The sequence below is a fragment of the Tympanuchus pallidicinctus genome, unplaced genomic scaffold (assembly GCF_026119805.1).
Source record: "Tympanuchus pallidicinctus isolate F22 unplaced genomic scaffold, pur_lepc_1.0 scaffold6, whole genome shotgun sequence".
NCBI lineage: Eukaryota > Metazoa > Chordata > Aves > Galliformes > Phasianidae > Tympanuchus > Tympanuchus pallidicinctus.
Genome location: NW_026294780.1, coordinates 30178976 through 30199064, shown reverse-complemented (window position 1 = coordinate 30199064; position 20089 = coordinate 30178976). Strand labels below are relative to the sequence as shown.

The window sequence follows — 20089 nt, the reverse complement described above, 5'->3', positions numbered from 1 at the left end:
GTAACAGTACTTAAATACTATGGATTCCTTTGATACAGCTTGAAAGCATTAAATTTTAAGACTAATGCCTCAATTTCTCAAAAACAGATATTTAAGCTTATAAATGCATTACATTTATCAGTTTTCCTGCTACTATCAGTGTGCAAAACATGCAATAAAATTTGGAAGTGACCCAATGCACAATCTTACTAGCTTTAATATGTTTGCTAAAGTGATGAACAAGTTTATATGAAGTATATGCCTATGACAGCTCAAGTGCAACTCAAAGACTTACAAATTTACTTCCAGTTCATTATCCCCAGTTCAATATGTATAGCTGTGACATTTTAGAAAAATAGTCTGAAGACAGAAGAGACATATCACAATTGCTTTGTCACCAATTTTCTACTCCCAAATGCCTCTAACAAAGAAAGAAGATTTGAAAAGTCAGTTTTAGAAGTCAATTATCAAAAATCTTACCATCCACAGCAAGAGCCCTGTGCAACAGGTCTTTGGCTGCTCGTACAACAGCACTCACAACAGAAAGAGCCCTGCTACAATTTTTGTCTTCTTCATTAGCTTTATTCAAAAGCTGTGATTGCAGATCTCCGTCATACTCACTCCTGGATGGAAGATTAAAAGTAAGTTCATAAAATAGAAAATTACCTCAAAGACATCTGGCTTATTTTTGGAACAGAATAATCAAAACAATTAATTTATGATAAAATAATAAAAGAAACAACACAAGTCAACCACCAAGGATACCTTGGAAACAGCACCACAGTATTTGCCCTTTGCTACTGTTTTATTTTTATCTGACAGTAAATAAAAGCATGTTTCTTAAATGTCTGCTTTGACTGTATGTCTTTCAAATCTTAGAAATGTATTCCTAAACACTTCATAGGAACTAGTAAAACTCTTTCAATTAATATTTATGTGCTTTAACTGTGAAAAAGATTCTCACTCCCCATTCTATAGATTAATTTTGCTTTTGAAATGCAGTGTAAGGCTTATCCTCAACAAATAGTTTTCTCTTTAAAATCTACTCTGTCAAACTAGCTTCTTCTAATGAAGTATAATTTTCCTAAGACATTAAAAATGTCTATTTTGATTTACACTTTCAAAGCAGCCCAATCATGACTACAAACCAATTCAAGTCTTTAAGATGACAGTGATTCAGTTTTTGCGTAGACAACTGAAATCACTGTCAAGAGGTCAATTTCCCATTCTACTGGATTTCTTATGTTTAGAAAGTTTTGATCTCCCGAACAGTAATACAGAACATTAAGATTCCAGAACTAACAGCTCTGCATGCTCAATGACTTGACTTTACATGGAATAGTTCAAAGTAAAACCAAATGAAACACAGCACAGAAACTTCTCTATGACTTCAAGAAAACACTCCTACAGAAAGGTGGTTTTTTTTCACTGCCTCCTAGAACTGTAATTTTGCTGTCAGTCTCACAGCTTTTTAATTTATATTTATTAGTCACTGACACTGGATGCAATTGAATATTTCCAATGAATCCTTCCAACACACTTCTGTCCTAATAAGAAACATGTTAAATCCAAAGATTTACACTGAAAGAACATGTTAATTCTGCTAAAGAATTAACACACACAGTCCAGATGCATTTATTTCTGTTATATCTCTTTAAAAAAAACACAACTGTATAGCAGCATGACTGTTCTCATTAACTTTTCTTAGAAATAGATCATGGTAACACACAAACCTGTAATACAGAATCTGTGGTATTTGTCCCCGTGTCTGGTTTGTGCCATTACTGCTCAGACTACACGTACTAAAAGTAAATGTTACACCATCAGGACACTGAACTGTGGTCATTCCTCCATCTCCATTAGCAGTTCGGCTTCCGTAATTCCTTAAACGAACTGCATATTTCACATTTTCCTTAAAAAGAAGAGGCAAAAATAATAAACAATATAAAACAAGTACATAAGTTAGGCTTCACAGTTTTATGAGTGTTTTATTATCCTGCAGTTCTCCGGGTCTTCCTTTCTCCCTTTCTTAAAATTGGAGTAATGTTTCCCATTTTCCAGTCACCAGAGACTTCAGCAGCCATGAGTTTTCAAATATGATGGGAATTAGCTTGGCAACCACATCAGCTATCTCTTTCAGAACCCTAGGAAGGATATCATCCAGCCCCATGGGACCTGAACAGGCTGGAGAAAACGGCCCATGAAAACATAATGAGGTTCAATAAGGCCAAGTGCACGGTGCTGCACTTGGGTCGGGGCAATCCCAGATATTTATACAAACTGGGGGAAGATCTCCTTGAGAGCAGCCCTGTGGAGAAGGACTTGGGAGTCCAGGTGGGCGAGAAGCTGGACATGCGCCAGCACTGTAAGCTTGTAGTTCAGAAGGCCAACTGTGTTCTGGGTTGCATTAAAAAAAGGGTGGCCAGCAGGGAGAAGGAGGTGATTGTCCCCCTCTGCTCAGCTCTTGTGAGGCCCCATCTGGAGTACTGCATCCAGGCCTGGGGCCCCCACTACAGGAAGGACATGGAGCTCTTGGAGCGGGTCCACAGGAGGGTCACTAATGATCAGGGGCCTGGAGACCTCTCCTATGAGAAGTGGTTGAGGGAACTGGGCTTGTTTAGCTTGGAGAAGAGAAGGCTTCAGGGAGACCTCATTGTAGCCTTCTAGTACTTGAAGGAAGCGTTTATATGCTCCGCAGGAGGGGGAATGGCTGTTTATGAGAGTGGATAGAGATAGGACAAGGGGGAAAGATTTTAAACTGAGTCAGGGGAAGTTTAGGTTAGATATTAGGAGGAAGTTTTCCCACTCAAGAGGATGGTGATGCACTGGAACAGGTTGTCCAAGGAGGTTGTGGATGCCCCATCCCAAGATGCATTCAAGGCCAGGCTGGATGTGGCTGTGGGCAGCCTGGTCTAGTGATTGGCAACCCTGCACATAGCAGGGGGGTTGAAACTTGATGATCATTGTGGTTATTTCCAACCCAGGCCTTTTTATGATTCTGTGATTCTGGTATAGTTATTATTTTTCATTAGTAACTGACCAAAAAAAAAAAAACAGAAGTCAAAGGTGCTTCATGCTCCCAAAGTGCGGAATAAAACTCAGTAAAGTATTACTTTGGTACTAGGACCAGGACTACTTAACATCTTTGTTAGTGATGTAGACAATAGGATTGAGTGCACTCTCAGCAAGGCTGTGAGCAATACCAAGCTGCATAATGCTGTCAACACACCGGAAGGATGGTATGCCCAACAGAGGGACCTAGACAGGCTTGAGACTTTGCCACCTGTGACCCAGATGAAGTTCAACAAGTACAGGTGCAAGGTCCTGCAAATGGGTCAGGGTAACCCCAAGCACAAATACAGGCTGGGCAGAGAATGGATTGAGAGCAGTGCAGAGGAAAAGGACTTTGGGGTGCTGGTTAATGTAAAACAATATGAGCCAGCACTGTGTGCTTGCAGCCTAGAAAGCCAATCACTTCTTAGGCTGCAACAAAAGAAACGAGGCCAGCAAGTCGAGGGAGACGATTCCAACCCAAGTCATTCTCCCCCTCTGCTTCGCATTCATGAGGTCCCACCTGGAGTTCCCAGGTCTGAAGCCACACCAACAAAAAAGGATGGATCTGCTGGATCCATTGGAGCTAGTCCAGAGGACCCTCTTATGAAGACAGGCTGATTGAGTTGAAGTTGTTCAGCCTGGAGAAAAGAAGGCTCTAGGAAGACCTTACAGCAGCTTTCCAGTACCTAAAGGTGACCTCCAGGAAAGATGGAGAAGAACTCTGTGAAGGAATGTAATGACAGGGGTAATGGCTTTAAATTTAAAGATCTAATCTAAATCTACTCTCTAAAGAAGAAATTCTTTACTGTGAAGGTTGTGAGGCTCTGGAACAGGTTCCCCAGAGAAGCTGTGAATGCCTCATCCCTGGAAGTGTTCAAAGGCAAGGTTAGTTGGGGCTTTGACTAATCTATTCTAGTGGAAGGTAATTTCTTTTTGCTTTTACGATTTGCACTTTTCAGTGCAAAACTGACAATTCATAAAGCAAAGATATCAAGATCAATTGCAAATGTGTAAAAAAAAAAATTACACTGAACATTCTAGTTTTTGTTTTCTGCAAGTCATGAGAGTTGTTTTACAAGAAACCTACAGACATGTACTTCTTTTATTTACCTTCAGTGGCACAACTTTGTCAAGTCTAATTTCAGCTATGTCACTGGGAGAATCGTCTGTGGTGTAAGTTCCTTTAACCAACTCTAATGATGTCCATCTATGAGAATGAGTTGAATCTCCAGTATGATCACTCTGAATCAAAGAAATAATGTCATTTTAGTATGTTTACATTATAAATACATAGCACATATGCAAATATGTCTTCAACTATGCAAATATAAAATGCTTTCTTGCAAAATTTGTTACACAAATGATTATAAATTAAAAAAAATAATTGTTTAGAGTCAATTGTGAAGCTTTTCAGTTAACAAGGAAATTACTGAGCAGACAGAAAATCTTTCATAGTAACCTATGCTTGTCCTTCGAAAGAGATTAGAACAGTCACTTAAAATGGACAACTGAGTTTAAAAGAACAGAAGTGTGTCTTCATCACAAGAATACAAAGTATGTATGTTATAGGTGGGTATTTTAAAAGCACAACAGATGTCTTCAGTCTGTCTACACTGGCAGACTATTATTTTATATTTCTAATTATTGGAGTACTTTTTTTTCTTATTTTCTTTAGCAGTACATGGAGAGATACCTGTTTCTAACATACATTTAGAAGTGAAAAGCCTAATACAAACATTATCTGTAATTAAGATGTCAAGGTCATAATTGACTTAAGGAACCTACTGGATGTTGTATGTAGCTTGAAACACCACAAAAATCACTACCACAACCTAAGCAAAAAACCTTACAGATGCACTGGTAGCTTAGACTGCATTAGCATGTTACAATATTTCATTGTGTAATACATTATGGAAAAATATTTTCTCCAATTTTTTTTTTCAAATGCAGTACTTACATCATCAACTAATACTTCCAGCTCATATTCATGAATTCCCCCTCCACCGTAAACAGAAAATCCTACTACAACGACACCAGCTTTGTCCACTGAGAAACATATTGCATCAGGAGATCCATTCCCAGTATTCCAGCTTCTTCCCTGACTTGTTTTAGTGAATCTGTTTGGAGTGGATTTGACAGAATGAAGAGAGTTCAGTCCATCAACCTATAAAAAATTAAATAAAAGCAGGAAAAGTTAACTGCTAAATACAAGACAACTTAAGAAAAAAAAAGTGAAGTGAATTAAAATTTCAGATTTTCAACTGGATAAATTTCAAACCAACTCAGACATAAAGACATAAAAGATGCCACATATCAGCTTCTTTTTAATATTATCTCAAAAAGTAATACATTTTCTGGTAATTATGAAATAGTGAGAGAGAACTAGAAATCTTATTTCTAAATTTTTCACATATTTTAACATATATAATATGAATCATCAAAAAACATAAAAATTTAGCCATGCTCCAAGAAGAACAGTTGCATACTTCTGCCTTAGATATGGTCAAGACCAAGAGAGTAAAGAAACAAATCTTACATAATAATAAAAACATATTTAATCAATGCTATCAAAATTATGTACATTCTGTGGAAAAAAAAAATTGCTGATAGTACATAAACTGGTATGTGAGTTTAACAAAACTGAATAAATTCCTATCATTTGACAATATGATAGCTTCATACATAAGCATCTCTAGATTTTAAAAATTTAGACTCATTACCATTCTCAATTTTCCAATACAAAACAAATTAGCTGGAGACAGTCTAGTGAAAGAACACACACATGCAGGAATTTGAAAAAATTATTATTTAATATTGAATATGTAAAGGACAATAATATTAAAGAGGATCAAGTGTATACAAGAGAAAGTTACACAACCCAAAAAGCAAATTCTGACCTGCAGTCAAAAGCAGGCAGTGCACATAGAGGACCCTATGAAAAAATGAGAGGTAGAAAAACACTCTGAGATGTGGCACTGCCTCCAATGAGCTCTAAAACAATATCTTTTGAGTGTGTGCTCGCATTGGTGTGCATGCAAAAAAGAAAAATACTCACTTTGTAAAAAAAAAAAAATTAAAAAAATTACAGTACTCTTCAGCCATAATGAAGTAGCTACTTTTCAACAGTATTCAACTAACAGTGAATATATATGCTTTCAAAAAACTTTGATGTCTGAAAGCTACTGAGAACAACTCCAATATCTCTGAAAGATATGTACATTGATAGAACTATTGTCACAGTCTGTACGACTTTCATAATACATCTGTTCAACGACTTCTAGGAATGATCTTAAGAAACTTTACCTCAGATCCTAATGCTGATGCTGTAAGCTCACTCACAATACTAGCAAGCAACCCACAAGTATTAGAAACCAGATGTGAAGAGAAAAGTTCATTTTCTCGCCTTAGGGTGTTGCGGACTGGTAAAACAACAATGACCAACATCTTTTCCAGCACTTCCCGAAAGCTTGTCATCCCTGAAACATTTTCTTCACTCTGCACGATGAAGGCAAAAATATTGTTTATTCTTTCAAAATTTGCTTTTTGTATATTACAAACATTAGGTAATTGAAGATTGAGTGACATTAAGAAAAACAAATGTCTTGTGGGTAAAAAAAAAATCTAAATATTCTCAAGGCTATCACAGCATATACTCTTTAAAAAAAAAAACAAAAAAAAAAACAACTAGATATTCTTAATTTCCAGAATGAACTGGCATTCACACTGTTTAGTATTTAGGAAAAAATACCTAGGTGTCCTATCAGGAGGTAGTATTTCTTACAGCCCTCGCTGACATATGGAGTTTAAGCATTAAATAGATTACAGCTACCTACTGAGGTCTTCACACCATCATTTCTCCACTGTCTAAAAAGAAACTCAGAAGGTTTTCGGCTTTGTTGTTAGTGAAGAGAATTTCTGTGCAAACAAAGACAAAGCCAAGGACAAGAAGCTAATAAAAACTGGTTTTCCGTCCTGAACTAGTAACGTAAAATAAATCTAAGCTTAGGTACCTACTATCTCTTCTACCTAACAGTGATATCCACTTTTTTTCAGAACAGTTTACCATGAAAGTCATTCCCAATAAGGAAAAATAAAGCTAGCTCTACTGATTGGAAACAAAGGTTTGTCTTTCTCACTGTTTTATCTCCCATGAATACTCAACACTGTATGCACAGGGAAGTCAACAAGCACATCATGATAGCCACACAGAATGCTTGATCTTTAGATGTTAAGAAAGATTTGTATCTGAGATGAAAATACTATCTTAGCATTCAACAGTTTGGGATAGATATTTTTTTCATTAACTTATGCAGCTGCTGTCTATGTCCATGAAAATACTAAGCACAAAAATGGTCTGCAGAGAGATGTTACATGTGAGAAACATGGTCTCAGAAAAACAGCTCTGTTTTGAACTTACATTTAGCTAAAGTCTTTATTTGCTCCACAGTTTTGTTATTAGCAAACTCAACTTTTATTTACCTTTCATGTATTAGTCACAGTTTTCTAAGACCTCAATTGTTCTTGTCTTCTAAATAGAATATTATTATCAAGCAGTCCCAGATCTTTTTCATCTTTACCCATTATATTCCTGTATATCTTTTCTGAAATAGAAGATACTACAACTGCAAAAAAACAGTGTTCAATATCTTTTTATCAGGATAATGTTGAAAACTATATGAACTGGACTTTCCTTGTCTGAACTGCTCACTGACTCATTTGAAGATTACAGTTTTTGAGACATGACTTTTTCTTGTCAAAGATGTGTCCTCTTATTCTTCCTCAAAGCACTGAATCTATCTGCACACTTACTCCTGTGACCATGTGCAAAAGCTGAGAAACTATTGCAGGATAGACTGTCCAATAGAAGACAATTCTGAACTATATTTCCCCTAGATTAACATTCAAAAATAAACAAGAAACATCTTTTTCTGAAACAAGAAAAAATTGTATGAAGTATTTCAGATCAAAAGATAAAAATTCACTAGAATACTGAGAACTCTTGAAAACAATTTTTTTTAAAAAGGAAGCACTTAGGCAAATACAGTTTCATCCTTATTTAGTCAAAATTTGAATATACATAACTTTTCTTTGTTGCAAAGTAAACACATTTTGAGATTTTTAAAGTATATCCTGACCTGACTCAGTTTTTCCATATGTGAAACTAAAAGGGGGAAACGATGGGCCAGAGCAGAGTCATTCTCAGTGCTGACTTGTTTGACCACTGATCGCAGCAATGCTTCTCCATCATAAGCAATTGGAAAGATAGAGGTCAGTTTTACTGACGTGTGGCAGAGAGCAGACATAACAGCAGCAAGAAGCCGACTACTGGAGGTTTTGAAATTTGCTTCCTGGATATCCTAAAAGCATAAAAAGAAGTAATTAGAAAGGTACTGAGGTATTCAAAGTTAGTGAGGAAAAACAACTTTTGAAAGGAATTTATCCTGCAAATTTTATATTAACTTCTCCTAATGAACTTTCATTTAGATCTTTCATATTGGAATAATCAAAATTCATTGTCTACCATGTATTAAAATAATAAACCCATGAAAACTACTTCTGAAATTAAGAGACCCCTCAAAGTCTTCTTATAATGAATCAAAACCTAATTAGACTTAATATGTTAAAGAACTGGTTCTTCCCTCTTGAATTTTAATACAATAAATGGATTTTCAAGCCAAGAAACAAACTATTTAGATATCGTTGCAATCTATGCAAACAAACAACTAGAATGCTTAGACATAGGATGATTGTTTGTAATTAGCAAGACAGTCAGAAAACCCTGCACATAGGATAATGCTGCTAGTATCTCATCCACTATGCTGGATGAGAGCACAGTTGCAAAATTTAATAATGAGAAATTATTTAAGAAATTATTCAATTATTACTGATAAAATTGTATAAAAATATCATAAATATGCTTTTAAGCAATGTGCAGCAACAGAAATCATACAGTAAGTGTGGACTACACACTGAAAAAGCAGCTGCTAATAGCTACAGTAGATTTTCTTCACCGTCCCAGAGAAAAAATCTTTTTGTAAAGGAGACATAAGTTTCTATTTGCTAAATCTGTAATCATCTTCTTTTTTTTTTTTTTTTTCTTTTTTTTTTTAACCATAGCAGAATTCAAACTGCAATTCAGGATAAACACACAAAATGAATAATGAATTTAAATGGTGCTTAGATTCTTTGAGCGTAAGAGCAATCTAAGTTGTAATATTCACTTGTGACATTTTAAAATACCTGGTCCAAACAATTCAGCAAGTCACAAAGACATGCCCACTGGAGAGATGGCGTTGGATAAAATGAATGAAAGCAAGCTGTAAAAGTATTATGGCATTCTTGAAGAACAGCTTCTAAAAGACTCAAGGGCTGACTGAGATATCCTTGAGGATCATTGTCCAACTTGACCATGCAATGATCAACTCCTTCAGATAGAATTTTTCTCAGCAAAGTCCTAGTTTTTCCAATGCAATCTGCCAGTTTACTGGTTTCTTCTACAACTGCCTTAGCTGTTGCTAGGTTACAAAAAGAAGAGTATTAATGTACAGCAAATGAACCAGTTTCATATAAAATGCATATTGTACAAGCAAGTAATATAGCTAGAAATTAGCAACACTGATCAATCTGTATTTAGAGAAGTTAATTTCACAAAGTAAAACAGCAAAGGGTGTTAACATATATCAAAGAAATTGGAACATCAGAAACTTCCAATTTTCCAGTTTTTCATAATACATGCTGCATTTAAACATATGTACTGCTAAACTACAGGCATGAAAAACATTTAAAATTTAAATTGTATTCATTACCAAAGCAGCTACTATGCAGAGAAATGCAAAAAAATAAGAAACAAAATAGACTAAAAGATCCTATCAATTGTAACCAAAAATGGAAATACACATGAGTTTCAATGCAAACATACGGTGACAGGCAATTGTTAAGCAGTTAATTGCAAATACTCCATTTCTGACTGCAAACCTCTTAATTGCTCCAATAAAGATATCTGTACAAGCAATTTCATCCTACAGCACACTCTACAAGAATACTTTGATCAATTTTTCAGTGCCCCATGCATTATTGCTTGCTAATAAATAAGAAACAAGTGAACTAAGAGAATACCTGATATTGGATATATTTCACAGGTATAGACCCTCAGTAACCTCAGACAGCAAGTACCCACAAAACGCAACCTTTCTAGATCCAAAAGAGTAGCAGTATATTGGAATCCTTTCAGTCCACGAAGTTCTTCAACTCCTAGCACCAGCGTTGTCCAGCTCCAGTGAAGAATGCTCAATAAAGACTCAAAGCATTCCTATTTTAAAGGATATGGAAGGAAGACAGGTTTTGTATTAAAAAGAAAAGAAAACAACAAGAAGTAAACTTTCTGCAGCACAATGAACATGAGCTGACATTATGCTGAACATAAGCCAACAGTGTGCCCAGGTGGCCAAGAGGGCTAATGGAATCCTGGCCTGCATTAGAAATAGTGTGGCCAGCAGGAGCAGGGAGGTGATCATCCCCCTGTACTCAGCACTGGTGAGGCTGCACCTCAAGTACTGTGTTCAGTTTTGGATCCGTCACTATAAAAAAGACATTGAGGTCCTGGAACGTGTCCAGAGAAGGGCAACGAAACTGGTGAGGGGTCTGGAGCGCAGGTCTTATGAGGAGTGGCTGAGGGAGCTTGGAATGTTTAGTCTGGAGAAGAGGAGGCTCAGAGGAGACCTCATTGCACTCTACAACTTCCTGAAGGGAGGCTGTGATGAGGAGGGATTTGGCCTCTTCTCCCAGAGAACAAACAGGACCCGAGGAAATGGCTGCAAGCTGTACAAGAAGAGTTTAAGATTAGACATAAGAAAAAACTTTTTCTCTCAGAGAGTGTTGGGCACTGGAGTGGCCTGCCCAGGCAGGTGTTAGAGTCGCCGTCCCTGGCACTAGCAGTGTTCAAGAGGCAGCTGTTCAATGAGGAGCTATGAGATATGGTTTAGTTTGTGGTAGCAGTGGTAATGAGAAGACGGTTGGACTAGGTGATCCTACAGGTCCTTTCCGACCTTGTGATTCTATGATTCTACGATAATAAGATGAAAAGCAAAAATTATCTTTATCCAGGTTTGTGACTACAAACATCTACCATACAAGACATAAAATCTACTTGAGAACAAGAAGCCAGAGGAAGCAGAGAATATTTCATAATCATAGTTTCGTAATCATAGAATGGTTTGGGTTGGAAAGGACCTTTGAGATCGTCTACTTCCAACTCTTCTGCTAGAGATAGGGACACCTCCCTCTAGACCAGGTTGCTCAAAGTTCCATCTAGCCCAGCCTTGAATGCTTCCACAGGGATGGGGCATTCGCAGCCTCACTGAGCAACCTGTTCCAGTGTTTCATCACCCTCACAGTGAAGAATTTCTTTCTAATATCTAGTCTAAATATACCCTCTTCCAGTTTAAAGCCATTTCCTCTTGTTCTGTTGCTCTGAATTAAATTTTACTTGTTTAATCTGCACTGAATCATTGCAGATCAGTCAATGCCTATCTTAGCTTAGGCTTAACTTTAAGTGTGAAATCTTCAGAAAAAATAAAAGCAAATCAACAATTGAACAAAAATAAAACACTGAAGTTCTTTATATTTCTGTATCCATATCTGTCATGATAAGTAAACAGAAAAAAAATCATAAATTACTTCCACATGTACACTTTCAGTTTTGTTAAGTATGAGTTGAAACGCAGGAAACAGAGGATTTTTGATAATACTCACCACTGAAACAGTTCTGGCAAAAGATCTCTTTAAAATATGAACAGGTTCACTGGTTTGCTGTTTTCCTTTGGATGCACTGCCATCGCTTGTTGGTAGCCTGGAAGAACAATTTGCAAATTGACCTGAATTCTGCACCAAGCTTTGTTCTTTGTATTTATGAAGTAGAATAATAATGGAAGAGAAGTTTAAAAGAATTATCTACAAATGTTCAATTTCAGTGTAATCTCCTCTAGACCTTCACCCTTTTAGAACAAAAAAATCAACTATCGGTTCAACTAGGAAAACTGTGACAACTGAGAATGAAGTTGAAGACCCGTGTGAAATGTATGAAATTATATATTGTACTTCTTCAGACAACATTTTTAGAACCAGAAATGCCATTTCTCACAGCATGCTAGGTTTTAGTATGTGTAGGCTGCATATTCATTTTTATGTTGAGACATCTATGCATAACAGGCACTAAGAATTAAACTCAAAACTTTGTCTATGAGTATTTGTGGAGCGAAATATCAGTTCACATCTCCTGAAAGCAGATGGAAATTTGTGCATATTTTATCCCTCCAACTTAGCTCAAACTGCAATCTAGAAAGACTTTATATACCATAGGGAGGGAATTAAATATACTTTTTTCTTCAGGAGGGAAATCAACTTTTTATGTGATTAGATAGTAATAGCACAATGCAGTATGATTCTAAACTGAAAGAGGGAAGATTTAAATTAGGTGTCAGGGAAATTTTTCACCGAGAGTGTGGTGAGGCACTGGCACAGGCTGCCCAGAGAAGTTGTGGATGCTCCTTCCCTGAAGATATTCAAGGCCACATTGAATGGGGCCCTGGGCAGTCTAATCTAGTGCATGATTTAGTGACTGGCAATTCTGCCCACAACATGAATGTTGGAACTAGAGATATCTTTGAGGTTCATTTTAACACAAGCTGCTCTTAGATTCTTCAAAACCAAAGAACAAAGAGGCAGCAAAGAAGTACAAACATCTAAAAAACTCTCATTTTTAATAAGAAAGTTTTTTCTCTCTGGATATTATAGAATCCCTGAATTGAATTTATTTTTAATTCTGAAGTGTACAGGATCTTGTTTGGAATCACTAAAACAATAAAGGCAGCACATGTTAATGCAGTACCAATCCTCTCATGCCACTTGTAACTCTTCAGCCATGGCCTTCCCTCAGAGGGCTCAAAATTTGCCTGTCTTTCGTTATAGCTGTCTCTCATAGAAATTAACCAACTGATTAATAGTTTGTGCAAGGGCTTTATGTGCATTAGTCAAAAAGAAACATTCCTTTGGAAAGAGAGGCACTGACTGATATAGAGCATTCATTTGGAAAAGTGAACTGCTCTGATAGGGAGCCTTGAAAAGGACACAGTGAAAAAAGACACAGCAAGAGAACTGTATATGTTTATGGTCCTATGACTTTAAATGTATAAGGATATATACATTCATATTTGTATCACATCACATTTGAGGAAATTTGAAAGATAAATTAATACAGTGAAAGAGTTCTTGCATTTTAAATCCAGCTTATATAATACTCATCACCAGAAGAATAAATTTATGGAAACTAAGAGTAAAGCATTGCTAATTTTTGCTTTTCTGTTTCATGGAAGTAGTGCATGTAAAAAATTGTTGTCATGGTTCTATGGGGTTTTTTTGTTTGTTTTTATTTTGGGTTTCACATCAAAACATCATGTAGTGTACGGGGTATTAAAGTGTTAATGCCCAATCCCAGGTACCTATCCCTGTACATTACAGCAGTCACGAGATCTGGCCCTTCTGGGTGGGGGGGGCGCTCTCTTGCTGCCTTGCAGTGGGTGCTGGCAGGTGCTTTCCTAGCCGTTCTAAGCTTTTCAGGTTTGAATCGGTCCCAGGAACTCTCTCTATCTCATCTTGTCTGATTTATTAATCTCAATTTCAATTAAATTGTATATATTGTGTTATCTTGTATTCCAATATTATAGTAAAATAAGTTTTCCTCCATAGATTGTTGCCGCTGCTCTTTTCCTCCCTTCCTTCTTTCTCATTTTTGTGGGACTGGGGTGGGGGGGGAGGGCAGAGGCCTGTCGCCCCTGTCACGGACATAGATTGATCTGGTCAACTCCGTGACAACTTTTTAACAGTATTCCACTCTAAAATTAATCCTACTAAGTGAAATACTTTCCAATTAGAAAAAAAAAAAAAAAAGAATGTTAGATGAAATGAGGCTCTAAAGAACTACGAGATTTCATTAAAGCCATTTGTTTCCTAATCAAAGTCTCAGAACACAATATATAAAAATTAAAAAAATATATTAAAAAATAGAAATTGAAGAAAAGCTATGAACAGATGTTGCTATAGTAATGGACTTACTACTTTTCTTTGAAACTGTTTCCCCTGAATTTTGAGGTACTTATCCTCTTAACTTTACACAATAACAATGTGATGAAACATGCTTAACAAGGCAACTGTTCACAAAACATGTTGATAAATTGTTCTAAATAGAGGTCAAAACATTACCTGTACAGTAACTGTGGGATCTGCCCTGCATTAACATCTGTACCATTATTTGATTTCTTGGAACTTTTAAATTGAAAGACAACACTGAAAGAGGAAAAAACAGAGAAAACAATCATTCAAGTAATATGAGATCTCTCTTCAGAATTAAGAAATACAGAAAAAAAAATACCCATCATCTGTAGTAATAGAGGCCTGTCCATGAGATCCACAGTCACTGCTAGGTCCTGACACTCTTGCCCAGGCTACATACCACCAGCCAGCTTGTAGTAGTACTGGTTCATCAAACATCATTGCATATTTCTCTCTAAGAAGTAAATTTAAAGAAAAGATGTATCTGAATTAGTTTATAGATTAATCTTTAACAAATTATATTCTATTTATAAGAGAAAAATCAAGAAGTTTTTAATCTTAGGTATCTACTTCCATTTGACATTTAACAGTATTTTGTTGAAAAACATAGTAAATTTAACATATTCATTATAAATTTAAAATTCATTTTCAGAAAATTACATGTAAATTTTTTGTTAAATGGCAAGAATTTAGGCATAGATTCTCAGATACTGCTTGTGAACATTTAAGAAAGTATTAAGACGTCTATTTAGGGGATCTTGGATTAGGAATTATTTACAGATAGTAAATTAGTTATGGATTATTTCAGTGATAAATTCTTTCATATCTGGGAATGTAAATGCAGGCTAAACAAAAGTCAACCCATTCCATAAGCATAAAAACTTTAAAGCAATAACTTCTTCTTTCCAAATAAGCTGAAGCACCCCAACCCGTCTCGCTCAGTTATAATAATTTTATACTGCAGAAAGTTCAATGATAAGTTGTTAAATACAAATACCCATTTGCATCCTTCTAATATGAGTATGTAAAAAAGCTGTTGCAACTTTTTATTTCAGTGAGACATTTTGCTACTTATAATTAAGAAAAAAAAGTGTGTTGGTTAAAGTTTTAGTTTCCAGGCTGTAAGTGTTAATAAAATTGATCATCTCAGCCAACATTTAAATGATTTTTAAAAGTGTTTGAGGGAAAAATGAATAATAAAATAGGTAAAAGTAAGTAAAGAAACATCTTACCTAGCAGCACAGTCATATGCTAAGACATCTGTTTCAGCAAGAAGGTCACCATCAGTCTCATGGTCTCCCCCATCTGGACCCAATTCAAACAACTGGAGTAACAGTAGAGTAACAAGAAAAAAAAAATAAATATATATATATATGTATATATATATAAATATCTGTCTCAGCTGTTAGAAAGCTAATAATATGCCACTTACTTCTTGTCATTCTGCAAACTGCGTACTACTACCTTTTTCCCTTCCCAAAAGCAATTGCTAGTTTCTATCACTGATAAGCAAATTCGCAACTAGAACTCATGATTTTGTAATGACATGAACTATAAAAAAACAGCAATTTACACTGTCTTCCTATATATATTCTGATATAAGGTGTAGGAAATCCCTAAATCTTGCAGACAGGCTGAATACAAAAAGGCGAAAAAAAAAAAAAGATGTAAGCTTTTTAGCATGACATGTACCGGAGATACATACAGCTCCTCTGGAAAGGGGAAAATTCACTATTATTAAGTCAATAATCCCATAAACTGCCCATAGGTATGACAAAAAAAAAAAAAAAAAAAACCTTTTACAAAAGAACACGGGCTTCTTATTCAGTTGAAAATCACTTCTACAACTTGAATAGTTTGAGAAATTCTCACAGTACATGCCTGACTTCTCCTTTAAGCCCCTATTTTTAAAATGCAATTAACTGTTTTAGGACTGGATCTTATCTTGGCCATAAGCTAATCCTAGACAACAAGAAAAAAATTGAACAAATAATACAAGACTGGTCTGACAGGGTTACTACCTTTAGTATTTAAACATTAGTATAGTGACCAACTTTCTTTGCTTTCCTTAGTCATTTGCAATTCTCAGTGACTGTATTAGAGTACAGAGATTATAGAGATATTAGAGTATAGAGTATAGAGATTAGAATAAATTACAATTATTTATTTCAGACCTCCAGTTGTCTTATGCATATTACTGCTAACCACACACCAACAAATAATTTTCCTAAAACAAACCGCAGCCCTATCATCTGAAAACAGAAAACTCAATAATCTCCTAAATGACAAATAAATGATAACACTAAGATGTTTCTTATATACAGACTTTACATAAATCTCATACAGCTATTATCTCTTGTCTTTAAAACATTTTTCAAGGCATTTCTGAAATTCCTATTAAATGCAGCAGTATTTATCAGAAATAAGATCTCTCCACTTATCACACTATCTTTACATGAATTTCTTTATTCAAGGACAGATTTATTTAGTTATTTAAATCAGTACACATGCTCAAGCCCTAACCATCTTTGTATGTCACAAATAAACACAAACTAAGCATGCGACTTCAACTTCCTCTCAACTGAAAAATCCCAGCTGAGATCAGTCTGAGAAGGTAATGGCAAAGAAATGGAGAGAAGCAACAGTTCAGCTGGTGCCAAAGGAAATCCAGCTACTAAAAAAACATTATTTTGTTCTGAGAGGCAGCATCCTGACACAGGATGAGTTTCTAGTCAGATAACACAAAATTTCTGCAAATTTTGTGCGCATAGATCGCAGAACCATTCTACCTACAGCCGTATCAGCTCCTGGTACCAATAAGATGGCACAGCATTTGGTGAAGGTAAGAACAAGCCAGATCTTGACAATTAAAAATAGTAATTCAGAGTTCTCTACCTCATCCACCTGACTTGCTTAAATTTCATTCCTTCTCATTAAGAAGCCTGGTTCCAGTTGTATAAATAATGCTTTTAATATACAGTAAAGCACTAATTCATTAAGAAATAAAATGAATGATGTTTTCAGGTGGGATTTCTAAAGTTATGAGACAAAAAAATCGTTTAAAAAAACCTCCAAACCTTACCTTTATTTTAGCAGTGTATTCACCCCTTCCTCCAAAAAGACCAAGACCACCTAACAAAATATCTGTATCAGCACAGAAACGGATAGCTTCTACTGAATGGGCTGAATAACCCCAGCCACCTCCATGACCTGAAGAAACAATTAATTAATTAATTAATTAATTAAACATACAGTTAGCCTGTCATAATTTTTTATTTCACAAGCTTGATTAATATATGCTATAAAATGTTATTGTGTACATACTTTCAAATCTGTTAACAACACTATAGTCTTCTTTAGAATAAACTTTCATTACTGCTTGAGTCTCTTCTTCTGTATTTGCTATACCCATTTTTAAGTCCTGCATAGCAGCCAAAGTATCAAGACAACCTACAAGAAAGCAAAACCAAGAAATGCTCAAAACTTATTACTGCTGATTGCAATCAGTGAAATGGAAATTAATACTAGTTAAAAAGATTAAAGCAACCTGACTTCTTTGTCCCTAAACCACACAGAGGTACTACTGCATATTGTTTTCACTTTGATTAGGTTAGGAGTCAGTGCTATCAAATCAAAAAATATTGTATAAGATTGACTTTATTCAGTTTTTTCATATTCTTTTTTTAGAATAATCAAGAAACATGAATGTGGTTGTAAGTAAACTGCCAACAGCGCTCTCATTTTTTAATTACTTGTTTTACTTTTACTTCCCATATTACCCAGGAAGAGTTGATGTAGTAACATAATAATGGGAAGATTTGAGAGCCCTCATAAAAAGCTTATTTTACACATGGCTACCTAAGAGACCTTATTCTGATTCAAACACAAATAATGCGGTCCTAACATAATTCACTACAACCACTGATCAAGAAATGTAAAATCATTTTCAAAGCTATGCTTTGAAGCATTACATATGTTGCAGGCGGTCAACTTATACATGACCACTGCAGGATTATTTTTCATTTTGGTAGGCTTTTTTAGACTACAAAAAGAATTTACATTACTCTTAGTATCTTGCTGTACAAAGCTGCAAAAAGTAAATTCTAATAACAAATATTCAATTTATTTAATAACTGCATATTTAAGGGTGCATTTTTTCCTATATTTTGAAGACTGCAAATTAACCAAACAACATTGACTTTATACTGTAACATCCAAGTATTTACATAGGAAGCTTTCTAATTTTGTTCTCCTTACTTCTAGTAGTGATTTCCATCAGAACTATAAAATCATCTAACACCATTAAGATGGCAAAAAATAATTCTTTTCATTAAAATTAATAAATGTTAGGCTGATGATAAGTGTTAAGAGCAATGATGAAAGATTAAAAAAAAAAAAGAAGAACTGACCCTATCGAAGTAAAAAAGCTGCTGAATTACAATTCATTTACACATTAAGTAATGTGTCCCTTTTATCTAAGCTTTTGACTTATCAACTACAAATGTGTACCTAGAATGTGCAAAGCTGCATGAGATCTGGTGGTTAGAGCTTTGGAACATGTTGGCAGAGCAAGTTCTGGACTCAAAATACTACACCGGGATTGCATGTCTGGAGCCGAGGGAAGTCTGGAGTCCGCAACTACGGCATTGTAGCTCCACAGTTCCCTAGCATTTGGTCGAAACCTGGAGTAAGACAAAACAGTAAAATCTACTTAAAAACTAACTGATAATTGAATTTTATAACCTATTTAACGTGAAATGTAGATCTATTTGCATGAACTCCTAAAAGTGAACATCATTACATCAAATACATATAAACTTTACTAGCTTAACAAACCAGCAAATGGAGAGACCTAAAATTCTTACTGTACTTTAAGACAAACAATCATATTATGGGTTTACAGATATCAAAATATAGACATTTTTCAATCCTCATAAATATTAAAATGGTATAGTCTATCAAGCAGCATGAATTATTAGCAAAGAACTTTAGACATAGTGGCAGATGTGCCCAAGAATGATAAAGGTAACAACTACAAAGGTACTCTCTTTAAGTAAGTTTTAAAAGATCTTGAGAAATACAAAATATTTTGGACTTTTTAAATGGATAACATCACACTCCAAGTTTATACAGGATTATTGAAAATGGCAGCATAAACAAGAGAATACAAAGACTTTTCATACTACAGATTAACATGCAAAAAATGACATCTCTGATATCAGTATGTAAAAGGAAAAAGCAGAAGACATGGCTGATGCATGAGAGGAAAATACATTTTCACTTGTTACGTTGCACCTAAAATGCAAAAAGAACTAAGACGGTATAAGCAACCAAGAAGGAAAAAGTCATAAAGATGCCAGAGGATACCATGTATTCTTGCACCTGGGTCGAGGCAACCCCCACTACCGATGCAAACTAAGGGATGAAAGGATTGAGTGCAACCCTGCCAAAAAAGACCTGAGGCTACTGGGGGATGGGAAGCAAGGCATGAACCAGCTCTGTGCCCTCGCAGCCCAGAAAGTCATCTGTATCCGGGGCTGTACCAAAAGAAGCATGGCCAGCAGGTTGAGGGAGGGGATCCTGCTCCTCTACTCTGTGCTGGTGAGGCCTCACCTGGAGTACTGTGTCCAGATGTAGAGTTCTACGCACATGAGAGACATAGACCTGTTGGAGCATGTCCAAAGGAAAGCCACAAAAAGGATCCATGGAATGGAACACTTCTCCTGTGATGACAGGCTGAAAGAGCTGGGGCTGTTCAGCTTGGAGAAGAGAAGGCTGCGAGGTGACCTGATAGTGGCCTTTCAGTATGTAAAGGGAAACCAGAGGAAAGAAGGGGACAGACTCTTTAGCAGTGTCTGTGGTGACTGAGCAAGTGTAAATGGTTTCAAGCTCAAACAGGGTAGATCTAGGGTAGATGTAAGGAAAAAAATCTTTTAAAGTGAGGGTGGTG

At 35.7% G+C, this 20089-nt stretch overlaps 1 protein-coding gene across 16 annotated transcripts in view; it reads right to left on the bottom strand.

Moving 5' to 3' along the window:
* MYCBP2 (MYC binding protein 2) overlaps nt 1–20089 on the bottom strand; it is a 210416-nt gene that overhangs the window by 99379 nt on the left and 90948 nt on the right. For all 16 annotated transcript variants that reach the window (XM_052705771.1, XM_052705772.1, XM_052705773.1 and 13 more), the window contains 15 exons: nt 18649–18821; nt 17464–17589; nt 17222–17349; nt 15372–15463; nt 14459–14593; nt 14290–14373; nt 11785–11881; nt 10150–10342; nt 9274–9548; nt 8169–8390; nt 6337–6528; nt 4991–5197; nt 4144–4275; nt 1713–1891; nt 460–602 (listed from right to left, as the gene is read on the bottom strand). In XM_052705771.1, coding sequence (XP_052561731.1) covers nt 460–602; nt 1713–1891; nt 4144–4275; nt 4991–5197; nt 6337–6528; nt 8169–8390; nt 9274–9548; nt 10150–10342; nt 11785–11881; nt 14290–14373; nt 14459–14593; nt 15372–15463; nt 17222–17349; nt 17464–17589; nt 18649–18821 — 2378 coding nt within the window. The remainder of the gene's footprint in view (nt 1–459; nt 603–1712; nt 1892–4143; nt 4276–4990; nt 5198–6336; nt 6529–8168; nt 8391–9273; nt 9549–10149; nt 10343–11784; nt 11882–14289; nt 14374–14458; nt 14594–15371; nt 15464–17221; nt 17350–17463; nt 17590–18648; nt 18822–20089) is intronic.